The 17554-nt window shown below is 43.9% G+C and overlaps 1 protein-coding gene across 1 annotated transcript in view; it reads right to left on the bottom strand.

Moving 5' to 3' along the window:
• LOC143786182 (uncharacterized) overlaps positions 1-17554 on the bottom strand; it is a 113552-nt gene that overhangs the window by 64454 nt on the left and 31544 nt on the right. Inside the window, exons 3-4 of the mRNA XM_077275470.1 lie at positions 11145-11241; positions 6744-7934 (exon numbers count right to left, since the gene is read on the bottom strand). Of these exons, the coding sequence (XP_077131585.1) occupies positions 6744-7934; positions 11145-11241 (1288 nt within the window). The remainder of the gene's footprint in view (positions 1-6743; positions 7935-11144; positions 11242-17554) is intronic.

Raw genomic sequence — 17554 nt, 5'->3', positions numbered from 1 at the left:
CTCACTTCACCTAACTGACGTCAGCTCTGGCACCTTGGGATGTATGATGATGAGAGTATTCACCAGCTGGTGCTTGTGTAATAAGTAAATAAAATAAAAATTTATGCGCGGTCCAACTAATTGGCGCAGGCAAAACCGATAGCTGCAGGCTGCAGCCACGAGATGTCAGCTTTATCATGCCTGATCATCAAGAATATTGGACTCCCCCTATTTTTGACAATCAGCCAAACTAAAGCGAATAGCTGGGGTGCAGTATTCTCAGACTCGGAAGGGGCCATGTATAATGGCCCTTCAAAGTCTAAAAATAACAGCCCACAGCTGCCCCTGAAAATTCTCACCTATTAGATGCGCCAATTCTGGCACTTTGCCCTGCTCTTCCCACTTGCCCTGGTGCTGTGGCAAGTGGGGTAATGTTTGTGGGGTTGATGTCAGCTTCGTAATGTCAGCTGACATCAAGCCCATTTGTTAGTAATGGAGAGGCATCTATAAAACACCCCCAATAGTAACCTCATAGTGAAATGTAATAAAAACACAGAGAAAAGTCATTTTAATTGAAACAAAGATACAGACTCCTTTCTTTGAAATAAAAATGTATTCACAAAAAATAAATAGAAAAAAGCAAAGTTGTACTCACCTTTCTGCCAAAAATCCAGTGATGCCTGTGTCCCACTGTAAAGGACAAAAAATAATAAAACACTATATTCCTCACCTATCCGCTGATAATCCATTAACCCCTTAACCCCCAAGGGTGGTTTGCACGTTAATGACCGGGCCAATTTTTACTATTCTGACCACTGTCCCTTTATGAGGTTATAACTCTGGAATGCTTCAATGCATCCTGATGATTCTAACATTGTTTTCTTGTGACATATTGTACTTCATGATAGTGGTAAAAAATCTTTGATATTACCTGTGTTTATTTGTGAAAAAAAAGAAATTTGGCGAAAATTTTGAAAATTTTGCAATTTTCCAACTTTGAATTTTTATGCCCTTAAATCACAAAGATATGTCACACAAAATATTTAATAAGTAACATTTCCCACATGTCTACTTTACGTCAGCACAACCTTGGAACCAAAATTTTTTTTTGTTAGGGAGTTATAAGGATTAATAGTTGACCAGCAATTTCTCATTTTCACAACACCATTTTTTTTTAGGGACTTCATCACATTAGAAGTAACTTTGAGGGGTCTATATGATAGAAAATACCCAAGTGTGACACCATTCTAAAAACTGCTCCCCTCAAGGTGCCCAAAACCACATTCAAGAAGTTTATTAACCCTTCAGGTGTTTCACAGGAATTTTTGGAACGTTTAAAAAAATGAACATTTAACTTTTTTCACAAAAAATTTACTTCAGCTCCAATTTGTTTTATTTTTACCAAGGGTAACAGGAGAAATTGAACCGCAAAAGTTGTGGTACAATTTGTCCTGAGTACGCTGATACCCAATATGTGGGGGTAAACAACTGTTTGGGCACATGGCAGAGCTCGGAAGGGAAGGAGTGCCGTTTGACTTTTCAATGCAAAATTGACTGGAATTGAGATAGGACGCCATATCGCGTTTGCAGAGCCCCTGATGTGCCTAAACATTGAAACCCCCCACAAGTGACACCAAGTTAGTGTTGGGGCTAAAGTTAGGGTTGGGGCTAAAGTTAGGGTTAGGGCTACAGTTAGGGTTGGGGCTAAAGTTAGGGTTTGGATTACATTTATGGTTGGGATTAGGGGTGTGTCAGGGTTAGGGGTATGGTTAGGGTTATTGTTGGGATTAGTGTTAGGGGTGTGTTGGAGTTATGGGTGTGGACAGGGTTGAGATTAGGGGTGTGTTGGGGTTAGGGCTGGGGGTGTATTCGGGTTATGGGTGTGGTTATGGTTAGGGTTGGAGTTAGAATTGGGGGGTTTCCACTGTTTAGGTACATCAATTTTGCATTGAAAAGTCAAACGGCGCTCTTTCCCTTCCGAGCTCTGCCATGCGCCAAAACAGTGGTTTACCCTCAGATATGGGATATCAGTGTACTCAGAACAAATTGCACAACAACGTTTGGGGTCCAATTTCTTCTGTTACCCTTGGGAAAATAAAAAATTGGGGGCGAAAAATCATTTTTGTGAAAAAATATGATTTTTTATTTTTACGGCTCTACATTATAAACTTCTGTGAAGCACTTGATGGGTCAAAGTGCTCACCACACATCTAGATAAGTTCCTTAGGGGGTTTACTTTCCAAAATGGTGTCACTTGTGGGGGATCTCAATATTTAGGCACATTAGGGGCTTTTCAAACGCGACATGGTGTCCTATCTCAATTCCAGTCAATTTTGCATTGAAAAGTCAAACGGCGCTCCTTCCCTTCCGAGCTATGCCATGCGCCCAAACAGTGGTTTACCCCCACATATGGGATATCAGCGTACTGAGGACCATCCATGACCGCTCCTGGCACATAGTGCTGGATGTCAGCTGTAAAAATTAGCTGACACCTGGCGGCGATCGGCCACGCTCCCCCCGTGAGTGCGGCCGATCGCCTATGACATACTATCCCGTCCCTGGGAATTAGGTCCCAGGTCACCTCGACAGGATAGTATGTCAAATAGCAGAAAGGGGTTAATGGTCATGTCCAACGTTCGGTCACAATGCGGTAATATATGATCTGGTCAAGGTGTGGCAGTATTTGTTCCTTGTATTACTGTATTATTCGGTCACTAAGTGGTGGTAATATGTGGTCCAGCTATGGTGTGACATTATTTGTTCCTTGTATGTAGTATTATTCGGTCACTATGTGGTGGTAATATGTGGTCCAGCTGTGATGTGACGGTTTTGGTCCCTTCCAAGTGGTATTACTGGTCATTTTAAAAAATTTAGAAAAATAAATAAAAAATATACCTAAAAAGAGTATTGGGTATTTCAAGAATTTTTTAGTAGGTTAGAGTAGATTAGGGCCCAGCCAAAAGGGTCTACCTTGCCATGGAGGTGGCTTAAAAAATCTTTTGGCCAAAGCAAAGGTTGATGTATGTGATATGGTGTTCAATGGGAACTGTTAATGTGTGATTGGTGAGGACATGGCGCATAAGTGGAGTTTTTCCAAGAGCGGGCAGTGGGACTGTGGAAGGTTCGAGGGGTGGAGGAGGAGCTGGGATGGAATCTCAAGGGGGCAGAAAAAATTTTGCCAGTGTGGGGCCCTGAAATCCCAGGTGGCAGCACTGCACAGGACTGATGTTTCACAGTTCTTCCTGGACTCAGACTAAACCTTGGTTGCGTGTAACAGGGAACATTATATATATATATATATATCTATATCTAGAGGAAAGATTCTTCCAATCACATAGGGTAGATATCTATCATGGGGGCAGTGGAACTATAGAAGCACAAAGTGTGGAGTGCAAGGCCAGCGACACAAATCCAGAAGCATGAAACAAAAGGCGCAAGGCCACGAGGCATGAGGGGCACAGAGATGCTATGAGGCGCCCATGAGGCACTATGAGGCATATAGGCACTGTAAGGGACTATGAGGCCCAGAGGCGCTATGAGGCACAGACGTGGATTGCGCTTGCGAGACAAGACTCAAAGTTACATTTAAGAAAGCAATCCATCTGAATTCAGGATAAACCTCCACTGTGAGTGGTACATTTCAATTGTCTGATTAGCCCAACCTGAAGGAGCCAATTTAATGTTGGTGTAGCTGGAGGGCAGTCTTCAGAGATAATGTGCAGAATAGTGTTGAGCGATACCGTCCGATACTTGAAAGTATCGGTATCGGAAAGTATCGGCCGATACCGTCACAGTATCGGAATCCAATCCGATACCGATACCCGATACCAATACAAGTCAATGGGACTCAAGTATCGGACGGTATCCCTGATGGTTCCCAGGGTCTGAAGGAGAGGAAACTCTCCTTCAGGCCCTGGGAACCATATAAATGTGTAAAAGAAAGAATTAAAATAAAAAATATCGCTATACTCACCTGTCCGACGCAGCCGGGACTTCAGCGAGGGAACCGGCAGCGTTGTTTGTTTAAAAATCGCGCTATTACTTGGTTACGTGAATTCCCGGCTTGTGATTGGTCAGGTCGGCCATGTTGCCGGGACGCGGACCAATCACAGCAAGCCGTGACGAAATTACGTCACGGCTTGCTGTGATTGGTCCGCGTCCCGGCAATATGGCCGCCCTGACCAATCACAAGCCGGGACGTCACGGGAGGCTGGACACGCGCTCATTTTAAAATGGGCGCGTGTCCAGCCTCCCGTGACGTCACGGCTTGTGATTGGTTGCGCCGCGATCAACCAATCACAAGCCGGGAGGCTGGACGCGCTCATTTTGAAATGGGCGCGTGTCCAGCCTCCCGTGACGTCACGGCTTGTGATTGGTTGCGCCGCGATCAACCAATCACAAGCCGGGAGGCTGGACGCGCTCATTTTGAAATGGGCGCGTGTCCAGCCTCCCGTGACGTCACGGCTTGTGATTGGTTGCGCCGCGATCAACCAATCACAAGCCGGGAGGCTGGACGCGCTCATTTTGAAATGGGCGCGTGTCCAGCCTCCCGTGACGTCACGGCTTGTGATTGGTTGCGCCGCGATCAACCAATCACAAGCCGGGAGGCTGGACGCGCTCATTTTGAAATGGGCGCGTGTCCAGCCTCCCGGCTTGTGATTGGTTGACCGCGACGCAACCAATCACAAGCCGTGACGTCACGGGAGGCTGGACACGCGCCCTTTTTAAAATGAGCGCGTTTCCAGCCTCCCGTGACGTCACGGCTTGTGATTGGTTAATGGCGGCCATGTTGCCGGGACGCGGACCAATCACAGCAAGCCGTGACGTATTTTCGTCACGGCTTGCTGTGATTGGTCCGCGGCCCGGCAACATGGCCGCCCTGACCAATCACAAGCCGGGACTTCGCGTAACCATGTAAAAGCGGGAATTTTAAACAAACAACGCTGCCGGTTCCTGCGCTGAGGTCCCGGCTGCGTCGGACAGGTGAGTATAGCGATATTTTTTATTTTAATTCTCTATTTTACACATTTTAACATTAATGTTGTTCCGATACCCGATACCCGATACCACAAGAGTATCGGAATCCCGGTATCGGAATTCCGATACAGCAAGTATCGGCCGATACCCGATACTTGCAGCATCGGAATGCTCAACACTAGTGCAGAATTAACCCCAGGTGTTCACCTACGGATAGAGTAGACTGTTTATTTAACTACAAAATGCTCGGCCTAAGTTAAACTCTGAAGTCGAATCATGAGCTCTGTGCAGCCATGACATGCGACTAACTGAAGTGAATCATGAGATGTAGCCCAGACATGTGTCGAATCTTTAGCCTCGAGGTCCAAGGCCTAGATTCCACATGAAGACACATTTCAGCATTTGAAGACCTAGGCCCAGCTATGGCATGAGGCTAGTATCAACCCAGAGTCCTAGACCTTCAAGACAACATTTACACCATGCATTTACCTGTGCTACTTTTACTTACTATTAGAGGAACAGGGGAAGTTGGTAATGCTGAGAACCCACCTTGGAGGGAAGCGGTGTCACAACTAGGAATGTTGCATTATTGCAAATGTGCACAGGCTGGTTGTTGGCTGAGGGACCTCTACCTAAGAGATGTTGTCCTGGACTGCTTGACAGCAGGAAGGGAAGGCTAAGACCACCCGTTCTCCCTGAGGCCATATTCTGACACTCCACAGGATAAGATATCTTCACTCTTGGAGCAACCTCTCATGCGACATTCCCCTGTGGGGACAGGAAAGACACTGAAGGGTGGAGGTGAGTGGGGCCTTTTAACCTCTCTGTGATTCTGTCCTGTCATAGGACAAGGAAAGACTACCTCCTGGTGTGCTGTCCAGAAAGAAGTACTGGAAAATAAGTTTTGTGAATTGCGCTAAATTAATGAAAACATGCTGTTAAACTTTTAATCCTTCTTACAAAATGAAAGGACATTTGAACAATTATGGTAACACAATAAAACATAAGGTAAATTTTATTATCTTTTATGTATTAGTATAACTGTTTGGTTTACAGGTATCACCAAAGTATGAATATTGCAAATTATTCATATTTTTTGTTTGACAAACTTCTTGCATTTTAATAAATAAAAGAAAATATATTGTTTTAAATGTATTACTTACATAAAATAAAATGTAGCAAGTAATGGTAAACTGACTGAACAAGGAACTAGTCTGAACTGGTGCATAACCAAAAACAACTTACATAGCAAATAGATAAATGGCTGCACTCAATTGCACTAAAGCAAATGAATGTGTGATACATGAAATGTGAATAGCATAATGGCTTGTGAAATCTATGAAAAAACACATGAGATGCTTAGCAAAAAATTTGGCCCAAAAATGTGAGCCCATCCACCAACGTCAAAGTAATCTCATGTTCACACTAGGCAGTCAGGTCAGGGACCCATCCGATCCATGAGATTACCTTGACATTGGTGGATGGGCTCACATTTTTTGGCCAAATTTTGTGCTAAGCATCTCATGTGTTTTTTTAATAGATTTCACAAGCCATTATGCTATTCACATTTCATGTATCACACATTCATTTGCTTTAGTACAATTGAGTGCAGCCATTTATCTATTTGCTATAAAATAAAATGTGTCAGGAAAAAAATATTCCAGGTAAGTGGGATAACTTGAAAAATTCTATTTTTATTACAACAATAAAGTGACAGGTCAAATTTGAAAAATTGGCTTGGTTACTAAGAGGTTAAAATTGCTTATTCTCAGTGTGACTTATGTGATGCCTAGTAAGATGGGAACTCTTAGAAAAACATTTCCCACATTCTGAACATGAGAATGGCTTCTCTCCTGTATGAATTCTCTGATGTCCAACAAGAGTTGAATTTTCTGTAAAACATTTCCCACATTCTGAACATGAGAATGGTTTCTCTCCAGTGTGAATTCTCTCATGTGCAACAAGATTAGATTTTCTAGAAAAATATTTCCCACATTCTGAACATGAGAATGGCTTCTCTCCTGTGTGAATTCTCTCATGCCTAACAAGACTACATTTCTCAGTAAAACATTTCCCACATTCTGAACATAAAAATGGCCTCTCCCCTGTGTGACACAGCTCATGTTCAGCCAAATTTGATTTATCAGAAAAACATTTCCCACATTGGGAGCAAGAAAATGGCTTTTCTCCTGTGTGAATTCTCTGATGTGTAACAAGTTTTGCGTTTTCTGTAAAACATTTTCCACATTCAAAACATGAATATGGCTTCTCTCCTGTGTGTATTCTTTCATGTATAATAAGATGAGCTTTCTTATAAAAATGTTTCTCACATACTGAACATGAAAATTCCTTCTGTCCTCTATGATATCTCTCATGTGTAACAAGAATTCCTTTATTTGTAAAACATTTCCCACATTCTGAACAAGAAAATGGCTTCACTCCTGTGTGAATTCTCTCATGTATAATAAGATGAGATTTCTTGGTATAACATTTCCCACATTCTGTGCATGAATATGGCTTATCTCCTGTGTGATTTCTCTGATGTATAACAAGAGTTGATTTTTCTCTAAAACATTTCCCACATTCTGAACATGAAAATGGCTTCTCTCCTGAGTGACATCTCTCATGTACAACAAGACTTGATTTCCTATTAAAACATTTCCCACATTCTAAGCAAGAAAATTGTTTCACTCTTGTGTGAGTTCTCCAATGTTTAGCAAATTTTGATTTATCTGTGAAACATTTCTCACATTCTGAGCATGAAATTGACTTCTTTTCTATGGACGCATTTTTATTTTCCACCCTTTTATTTTGCTTAACAGTCTGTAATGAATTAGAAGATAGTTCTTCTCTAGGAAGGGCTGAGGATATATCTAAGATGTTGTCATGCTCTTCATATGTTTCTTGTTTGAAGCTATCATATTCTACTTTCAAATACGAAGATATCAGATGTCCTTCGGGGTTGGTGGTATACTCATCTGCCAAGAATAAAAGTGAATGGATTTTTGAACAAAATAGACTAAAAATTTTTATTCATCTACATTAGAAAATTACAAATTTGAGAAAAAGTAAAACATTTCATACAACATGATTTAAATACTATTTACCTGCATATTACTACTATATATTTATGAAGGCAGATAACGGCCTGTAACAAGCACTGATGGATCATATGGGAGCATTTTTCTTCTCTCTATCCTGTGGAAGGTTAGCTCACTTAGCTGCTCCACGAGGTAGACACAGGACCACGTTTGGTTAAAGTCTGGGTGGTTTATTACTTCATAAATAGTGATGAGCAAATATTCTCGTTACTTGAGATTTCCCAAGCACGCTCGGGTGTCCTCCGAGTATTTTTTAGTGTTCGTAGATTTAGTTTTCATCGCCGCAGCAGAATGATCTACATCTCTTAGCTAGCTTGATTACATGTGGGGATTCCCTAGCAACCAGGCAACCCCCACATGTACGTATGCTGGCTAAGAGATGTAAATCATTCAGCTGCGGCGATGAAAACTAAATATCCGAGCACTAAAAAATACTCGGAGGACACCCAAGCATGCTCGGGAAATCTCGATTAACGAGTATATTCAATCATCACTATTCATAAACCAAAACCCCAAACTGGTAACAGAAAAAAAACAGTCTTTCTGGGTCAAAAGAAAGTAAACAGTTCATACACAGTCCTGCCCAATGCCTCTGGGACAACACATATAGCAGCTCTCGCAGGAGCTAGCTGTCTGGAGGCTTCCTTCCTCCACACACAGACAGCGGGAAAAAAAACTAGCTAGACATTTAACTCCCTCCAGCTACACCATGGAGGTTTAGATATGGTAGGTAGGGGTCCTGCCCATCTCTGACCTACCCACCATAAAAGCCATGCCCATATAGCGACTGAATTGGTCTCAGCACATATCATGCTGGAGAAAACACTGATGGCTTTCACATCACGCAGGAAAGCAACCTTTGTGACACATTTCCCCTCATGTGCAGGACCAGTAACCCTGTCACGATCCATAGAGAACAGATAAACACTTTGTCAGACGTTCATCTCTACAGAGGATTCGAGAGAGACATCGAACAGCAGACTCAGGTATAATTGTATGTCTAGTATGTCTATACTAACATCACTAATTACATGTCTGTGGCCCTGGACTGTTCTTGAAAAAGGAAAATTATTCCATATATTGCATAGCTTGGTGTGTGCTTTGAAAATGTTGTCTATTTCTCAGTGACTACCTCAAGTCAACCACTAGCACCCCAACTTCTATGTGACAGAGGGCAGGACATGCTCATATCACACCACTCGTGTCACGGGAAATGCTTAGGAGTCAGTGCCATCAGGTGGAGTACATCTCACATGCTCTCTGACAGCTAAATGTGCAGCATACAGTGGAGGAGCCGTATGGTCGTGTATTAGGAAGTCATGGCAATGGTGCAAATATAGGCTGGATAAGCCCAGGCATTATTCTCCTTTCTCTTATAATCTACTCCTGGCTGTAACTATGAGGCAAATATCTTAAAACAAATAGTCCAATATTAGGCAAAACGCCAAAGTCAATAATCTATAAATGAAAATATTTGCGCTGCGGGTGCATTAGAAATACCCCTTAGATTTCCAAATGATAACAACAATAGTCCAAAATAATTCAAAATAACACACAGATTTGCACCAAAAGGTACCTTGTATTGTCCGTTGCACACACTTTTACCTTCCTTATTGTGGTAATGCGATTTTCATGGAGCGTTGTCACAGGTCCTTGTCGTCTTCAAGTGATTGTGTAGAAATGTCCAGTTTGCTTGAATGGATCCGCAGGACTTCAAAAATATAGGTAAGGCTACGTTCACATTTGCGGCCAGCGCCGCAGCGTCGGGCGCCGCAGCGGCGCCGCATGCGTCATGCGCCCCTATATTTAACATGGGGGCGCATGGACATGCGGCGCACTTGCGTTTTGCGCCGCATGCGTCGCTGCGGCGCCCGCGTCGGGGCGCAGAGGACGCAGCAAGTTGCATTTTTGCTGCGTCCAAATTCAATGAAAAAAACGACGCATGCGGCGCAAAACGCAGCGTTGTGCATGCGTTTTGCTGCGTTTTTGTTTGCGTTGTGCGCTGCGGCGCCGACGCTGCGGCGCACAACGCAAATGTGAACGTAGCCTAATGAGGTGTAGATCTGTCCCGGACGGTGACAGACACCCCTATTCTATTGTAAAAAATCCCTGAGGAAGGAGTCTGCCGACTCCGAAACGCGTCGGATGAACTTTGGTCTATGGTGCGGTCTGTACTTACTTTGTAGCCGATCACGTGAGGTTTCACGTGCTTGTGACGTCACGCGAGGTCCTGCAGCTTGACTGCACCTCGCCGGTAAGCTGTTACTGGAAGCGCGCATCCCTGTTCAGTAAGCGGGTGATTTTTTACAATAGAATAGGGGTGTCTGTCACCGGCCGGGACAGATCTACACCTCATTACCTATATTTTTGAAGTCCTGCGGATCCATTCAAGCAAACTGTGGACATTTCTACACAATCACTTGAAGACGACAAGGACCTGTGACAACGCTCCATGAAAATCGCATTACCACAATAAGGAAGGTAAAAGTGTGTGCAAGGGACAATACAAGGTACCTTTTGGTGCAAATCTGTGTGTTATTTTGAATTATTTTGGACTATTGTTGTTATCATTTGGAAATCTAAGGGGTATTTCTAATGCACCCGCAGCGCAAATATTTTCATTTATAGATTATTGACTTTGGCGTTTTGCCTAATATTGGACTATTTGGTAGGTGGTCATAATATTTGCTGCAGCAGGTCTACTCCATATATTGATTATGCAGCGCCCTTAATTTTTGTTTAAATATCTTAAAACAAGTATGTTTGAAGCTCTGCCAGTTCAGTATATCAATTAGGTTACATATTAATCCCGAAGCCATAATAGATATCATTAAAAAAGACTAAACGAGGTTTGATACATGTCGCTGATGATCTATCCTCTCAGTCTATTCTTAAATCCATTTTGTAGATGCACAGCCGATGTTATCCTACATAGCGCCATCGCACTGTCAGCCATATATAAACTGTATATAAGCTGAATGGGGAATCTATGGCCCAAAACAACTGAAAAAAAAATTGTCCAGTCTGGTGAATGAGGAGAATGTGACTCTTATGTATTTCGTGGTGACTCCTCATCAGGACGGTTACCTGTAAGAACTTCCTCTTTGCACCGCCACTCATCTCCCCGTCTTTCTCCTTTCTCCATTATGGCTTGTGGATTATTCATCATATTTTTGCCTGGATTTCAAAACTGGGAAAATAATAATATATAATAAAGACACCGACACAAAGAAAACTCACGTGAAATGTTCTAGATGGACACTTTACTACAAGCTTTTGTGACCTCTGAGCCACCAACCCATGCCGACATCACCACCTCCCATACACCAGTGCCGCCCTAAGTCAGTATAGTGCTGCCTAGTGACAGAAGCCGGGGTCGCTGGAGCAGGGTCCAGTGATTTCCTTTATTATTTTGTCTTCACATTTTGGATGCCCTGACATTTTTATTATTCATCATATCAGAATTGTTTTGGTTTGAAATTCTGTATGTTTGGGGTACATATTTTTTAGTGGGGATGGATGCAATTTTTTTTTTTAATGGTGTTCACCTGAGATATAAATGTGTATTTCCATGCAGCTCAATATGGTCTAAACCAGGGTTTCCTAAACTCCAGTCCTCACGGCCCTCAAGTCCTGTTTTCAGGATTTCCATAGTGTTGCACAGGTGAGAAAATTCCTGATGCCTTGATGATACTTCCACTACCTGTGCAATTCTATGGAAATCCTGAAAACATGACCTGTGCAGTAGCAGCTCTCGGAGATCACCTATAGTTGCTATTGTGCAGTTGGCGCCATCTTGGAGGAGGAAACTTTTTTTTCGTCTCCAGCAAAGATGGTACCGCCAGCACCTGCGCAACAGCAGCTATTGGATCTCTATACAAACCGATAGCTTCTACTGAGGAGGCGTGGAGGGTGCTATTTTCATATTGACCTTTTTTTTCCCTCTCTATGAGAACGCATGCGTTCGCAAGCACACGCGTTTGTGCTTGAGAATGCATGTGTTTTTCCACAGTAAACCTGTCTAGACAATAATTAGCCACCCCCCACACACAGACAGATAAAAAGAGGGCGTGGGCATTGGCAGTCCAAAACTCTGCAGACTGGGAACAAGAAAAGAAGAAGCTCTGAACCTGTGAAGAATCTCCACTTTGGACAATGCGAGTATAAAAGCCAATGTCTGTCTTTTCTTTTTTCTCTCTTTATATGTACTAATAATTTCTGTCTCTTTTTTTTCTTGCAGCATTCATCAGAATGTCTTCTTCAGAGGAGCGCCCTCGCCCTGAACATGGTGGACAGGAAAGTGAAGTGAGTACTCACCTCTTCAGATTGGTAAGTATTCTCTGTCACATCTACACATGTGCCAATTTTTTTTTTTTTTCTTTTTCAGAACAGTTCTTCAACTGCAGCAGAGGCCGAGCAGGAGCAACATGGACAAGTTCGGGTGGCAAGGCAGCGTGTAAGTATACCTGACTGATTGTACTCTGTTTATTGTATCCTGACTGTACTATTCTTGCCTGTTCATTTCTTCACTTTGCTTATTTCTTTACCTTTTTGGTCTTGACTACTGTTTTTTTTTTTCTTGACTTTAATTATTCTTGCCTGTTTTCTGTCTCTGTTTTCTTTCTTTTCCTTTTTTTAATCGCTCCAACATTAATGTCTTTCTTTCTTTTCTAGGTTCCAGAACGGGATGAAGACCTCATTGACAATGACCTCCTAATCTCCCTGGTCTATGAGTGAATCCCGTTGTGGGACACCCGGGTTTTGCAGCACTCAGACGTGACGATCCGGCGACTATGGAATGAGGTGGCCCAATCGATGATGGATGGGATGACACCCCGGATCGGGTCCGCAAGGCTTTTCATAAGTATTGCAGTGCGGTGTGATGCAGCATGACCTTGGCTGGGATCACACAACTGTGTGTGATGAGAGAAACTCCTGAGAGTTTCTCTCATCACACACAGTTTTGTGATCCCGGACAAAAGTGTATTGTCTAACCATTTTTTTTTTTTTACAGTGCTCAAAGTCAGAACACGTTGGCTTTCGATGAAGGATCGCTTCAACAAGGACCTTCATCAGGAGAGCCGGGTTCCCAGTGGTTCTGGAGCAAGGATCAGAAAATATAAATATCATCGCATCCTTGCATTTTTGAGACCGGTCCTTGCCCAGAGAACAGAAGAATTTTTGTGGTATATTGGACTGCATTGTATTGCCTAATCTGTATTTTTCTATTCCACAGGAGTTGGCGCTTTTACTATTGTAAATGTTTGGTACTAATGTTTTTCTTTTCTTTTCACAGCACCTGGAGCAGCACCCTTGAGCCTGGTTCTGGAGCGGTCCTTCATCGAACAGCCACAGACCCGTCCCAGCCATCCACCAGCGAAGCAGCAAGTGGACCGGCAACTGTTGTGAATTCCGTTCTGGAGCTCCCTCCTGTGGTTGCTAATGGTATTTTTGTGAGTTCTGCCCTTGGGCTCCCTCTGGTGGTTTCGAGTGGAACTGCTGCTTCTTTGGGTAGCTGTGGCAGCTGCCTTCACTAATCGCCTTGCCTGGGTTTGTTATTTAAACCTGCTCTGGGCTTTAGTTCATGCCAGCTGTCAATGTCCTTGGCTTGGATTTGGTTCTCTCCTTGGATTTCTCATATGGCCTGACCTTGTCAGCAAAAGATAAGTTTTTGCTAGTCCTTGTTTGTCCATTTGCTTGGACTCTATTTCTCTGCAAATATGTCTCTTTTTGTCCAGCTTGTCACTATGTCATATTCAGGCTAGCTGGAAGCTCTGGGAAAGCAGATTTGCCCCTCCACACCGTGAGTCGGTGTGGAGTTCATTTTTGTAAACTCTGCGTGGATTTTGTAGTTTTTAATACTGACCGCACAGTATCCTTTTCTCTCTGTCTATCAAGTTTAGTATTGGCCTCCTTTGCTGAAATCTGATTTCATTTCTGTGTACGTCATTTCCCTCTTCACTCACAGCCAATATTTGTGGGGGGCTATCTTTCCTTTTGGGGTTTTCTCTGAGGCAAGATAGCTTTCTATTTCCTTCTTTAGGGGTAGTTAGTTCTTAGGCTGTGAAGAGGTGTCTAGGGAGAGTTAGGAACATCCCACGGCTATTACTAGTGTTGTTGTTAGGATTAGGGACTGCGGTCAGTAGAGATACCACCTTCTCAGAGCTCGTCCCATGTTGCGTTTTAGCCACCAGGTCATATCAGTGTGGCCTCTTAACCACCAGGTCATAACAGGCAACACAGACTGGAGACCAGGAAGCTGGTCCATCAGGTGTTCCCCTGTCCCAGGCCTCTGCCATTTTTTTTTCGGCGTATCCCCACCAGCGGCAGAGGGCCTCGGACAGGACATTCATGCCTGATTTTTTGCACTTGAGCTTGATCTTTCATGATGGACTCACAAGGCGATGGGAGACAGACTGGATAGTGGCTTCAACCTTATGAAGACACTTATCCAGGATGTCACCCGAAGCCTTGACCAAGTGAAAGCCGACCTCCAGAGGCCAGCACATCATTTTTTAATCAAATTGAACAGGGCATGTCGGAACACCTTACTCCTGATCTCCAGCTGAATGACATGCAGGCCTGCAATGCTGCTTTCATGCAGGCTATGTAGCAGACTTGGTATTTTCAGCAGTCAGTGGTGGCATTTCCACCTGTGCCAACACTGGCAAGCTTGACCTCAATGCCGAGCTCTGCTGCATACCACTGCATGGCCAACACCATTCCAAGCCCTGCCGGACACCACTACAGCACCACCACCATGCCGAGTGCTGTTGGACAGCCCACCACCACCACCATGCCAAGTGCTGCTCCTGCTTGGACATCCTCCACTGCCACCAGCATGCAGCTTCAGCACCCGGACCCTGGTATGACCTTCACCACCACCACCACCAGCATACAGCAGCAGCATCTGGACCTTGACAGGACGGCCACCATCACCAGGTCCCAGCAGCAGCACCCGGACCCTGGCACCACACCGACGCTCCCCAGACACCACCGCAGATCCCAACAAAGGAAAAAAAAACGCGGACCCTCGCACTCCCTCCCCCCTCACCTCCCAATGTGTCTGTAATGTCAGGTTTGTCTCGCCCTTCCAGTGTGTCTCTCCCATCCCATGCCTCCAGTACCATCCCTGACCCCACTAGTTAAATCGCCCCTTCTCCTGCAACCCCTGCGTCGTCTTTACCCAGCCAGGCGTCACAGCTCAACATCCCCCAGTTCCGTCACTCTACCCCAAGTCTACCGCAGTTAATTTTTTGTGTAAATAAGTTTAATTTTTTTTTGCCAGAAATACTGTTTGGTTCTTTGTGTATTTCGCCGCCGGCAACCCACACAGCGCCGTACACTTTGTGTTTTTGCCACCTCATAGCTCCAGGAGTGAGACAAGTAGAACACTGCAGCTTTGCTTCTTGTGTTTGGTATGGAGCTATGAGTTGTCAAAAACTAATATGACTTGTGTTTTCTCTAGAATCTCTTCAGTCTGCTTAATCTATGTGACGCAGACTGAAGAGACAATGGAGGTAATACAAGGCATATCTATAGTCACCTGACCAGCTGCCAGAAATAGTGAATTCAGGATGCACAAAACCCAGCATCCTGAACTCATTATTTCTGAAAAATGGCATGGTGAGTATAGATATGCCTTGTATTACCTCCACTGTCTCTTCAGTCTGCGTAATCTATTTCACACAGACTGAAGAGACGATGAAGGTCATACAAGGCATATCTATACTCACCTGGACAGGTGTCAGAAATAGTGAATTTATGATGCTGGGTTTTGAGCATCATGAACTCACTATTTCTGACACATGACCTGGTGAGTATATATCTGCTTTGTATTATACCTCTGTAACGGGGTCTACTGTGCTGGGGTACCTCTTTCAGTACCACCCCGTGGTTCAGGAGGTCCATTCTGCTTTGGCTGGAGTCTGAATAAAGGACGCTGGCTGGAATTCATTGGTTACATGGACGCATATAAAAGATCACTGCTTATCCACGTATTTCCAGTGTGACAACACTTTACTCACAGGACACAGAGTATATCACACAGATACAGAGGGCAGGCCAATTGAAAAGCGGCAGGCCAGACATACATTACAATAGCCGCAGGTGGCCGGAGCCTGCCGATATTTACTGTGGGAATTACAAAGGTGGGGGAGGTCAGAAGGAGAATATCTTGTTCCCTCTGCCCAGGGGCGCAGCCTGTGGACTGATGCATTTCACATGGAACCTATTATCCATACATATGACTGCACAACATATTCTGGGTGCTGGGGGGGGGGGGGGGTGCCGTAACAACCTCCATTGTCTCTTCAGTCTGCGTCCAATAGATACTGCAGAAGAGACGCAGGATGTAATGATGTCAACTACCATACCACTGACATCAAAAGTGGTTTTGAGAGGAAAGACATAGGAGACTCATTACAGGTATCAAAACACGTTGTTTATTAACAACAAACAGGAACATTTTAAACATGACTGGTACAGACCCAAACCCAACAGAACATTTTACACAAAATCATCTTGCCATGCCACACGTCCGATGTCAGAAACAAAGTAGGCAGCAAATTGGTCCTCGTGTGGGCAACTTCAAATGTTGACCGCAGAGGGTGATGCCGGTAATCTGGCAATGGGTTTGCAACTGGTTCATCCAGTTCAATGTTGGGTCACTTCTTAGCCATTATGTAATTGTGGAGAACCACACAGGCTTTGACAACCTCATTGACTGTCTCCATTTTTAGATTAATGGCTGTCCTAAGAATGCGCCATTTTGAGACAAGAATTCCAAAGTACACTCAACAGTTCTTTGGGCCCTGGTCAGTCTGTAGTTAAAAATCCTTTTAGTGTGGTTCAAGTCCCGACTGGAATATGGCTTTAGTAGGTTTTCACACATCTGAAAGGCCTCATCCCCAACCATAACAAATGGCATTGGTGGGCCTTGAGTGTTGGGCAGAGGGCATGGCAGGGGTAAATTAAAATTTTTTCCATACAAACTTCGGCCCATATCCGAGTTCTTAAAAGTCTGGGGGTCATTGCCAGGGCCAAAAGCTCCAATGTCCATGGCGATAAAGCGACAGTCCGCATCTGCTATTGCCATGAGCACTACAGAAAAATATTTCTTCTAGTTAAAGTACTCCGATCCATATCTGGCGGGTTTGGTAATCCGTATGTGCTTTCCATCCACTGCTCCCAAATAGTTGGGGAAATTACACACTCGTCAGAATTTGTCTCAATTTCCGCGGTGTGTAGGGGGATAAATTCATCCCGGAGAATGTTCTACAAAGTCCGCAGCAATTCCAGACAGGGTGGAAATTCCTAGCTGGTACTGAAAATGGAGCGATGATAGGGTCTTTCCAGTAGCCAAGAATCTGCCAAACAGAGAAAGAAAAAAATTAAGAAGCTAAACTGATAAAGGAGAAAAAAATTAATACAAGGCAGAACAATAATAATTATGACAGGCGTCTGTTTAGAATTATTACGTACCTTAATGTGACCAG

The sequence above is a fragment of the Ranitomeya variabilis genome, chromosome 7 (assembly GCF_051348905.1).
Source record: "Ranitomeya variabilis isolate aRanVar5 chromosome 7, aRanVar5.hap1, whole genome shotgun sequence".
In the NCBI taxonomy this organism is placed as follows: Eukaryota; Metazoa; Chordata; class Amphibia; order Anura; family Dendrobatidae; genus Ranitomeya; species Ranitomeya variabilis.
This window is presented reverse-complemented; position numbering and strand designations above follow the sequence as displayed.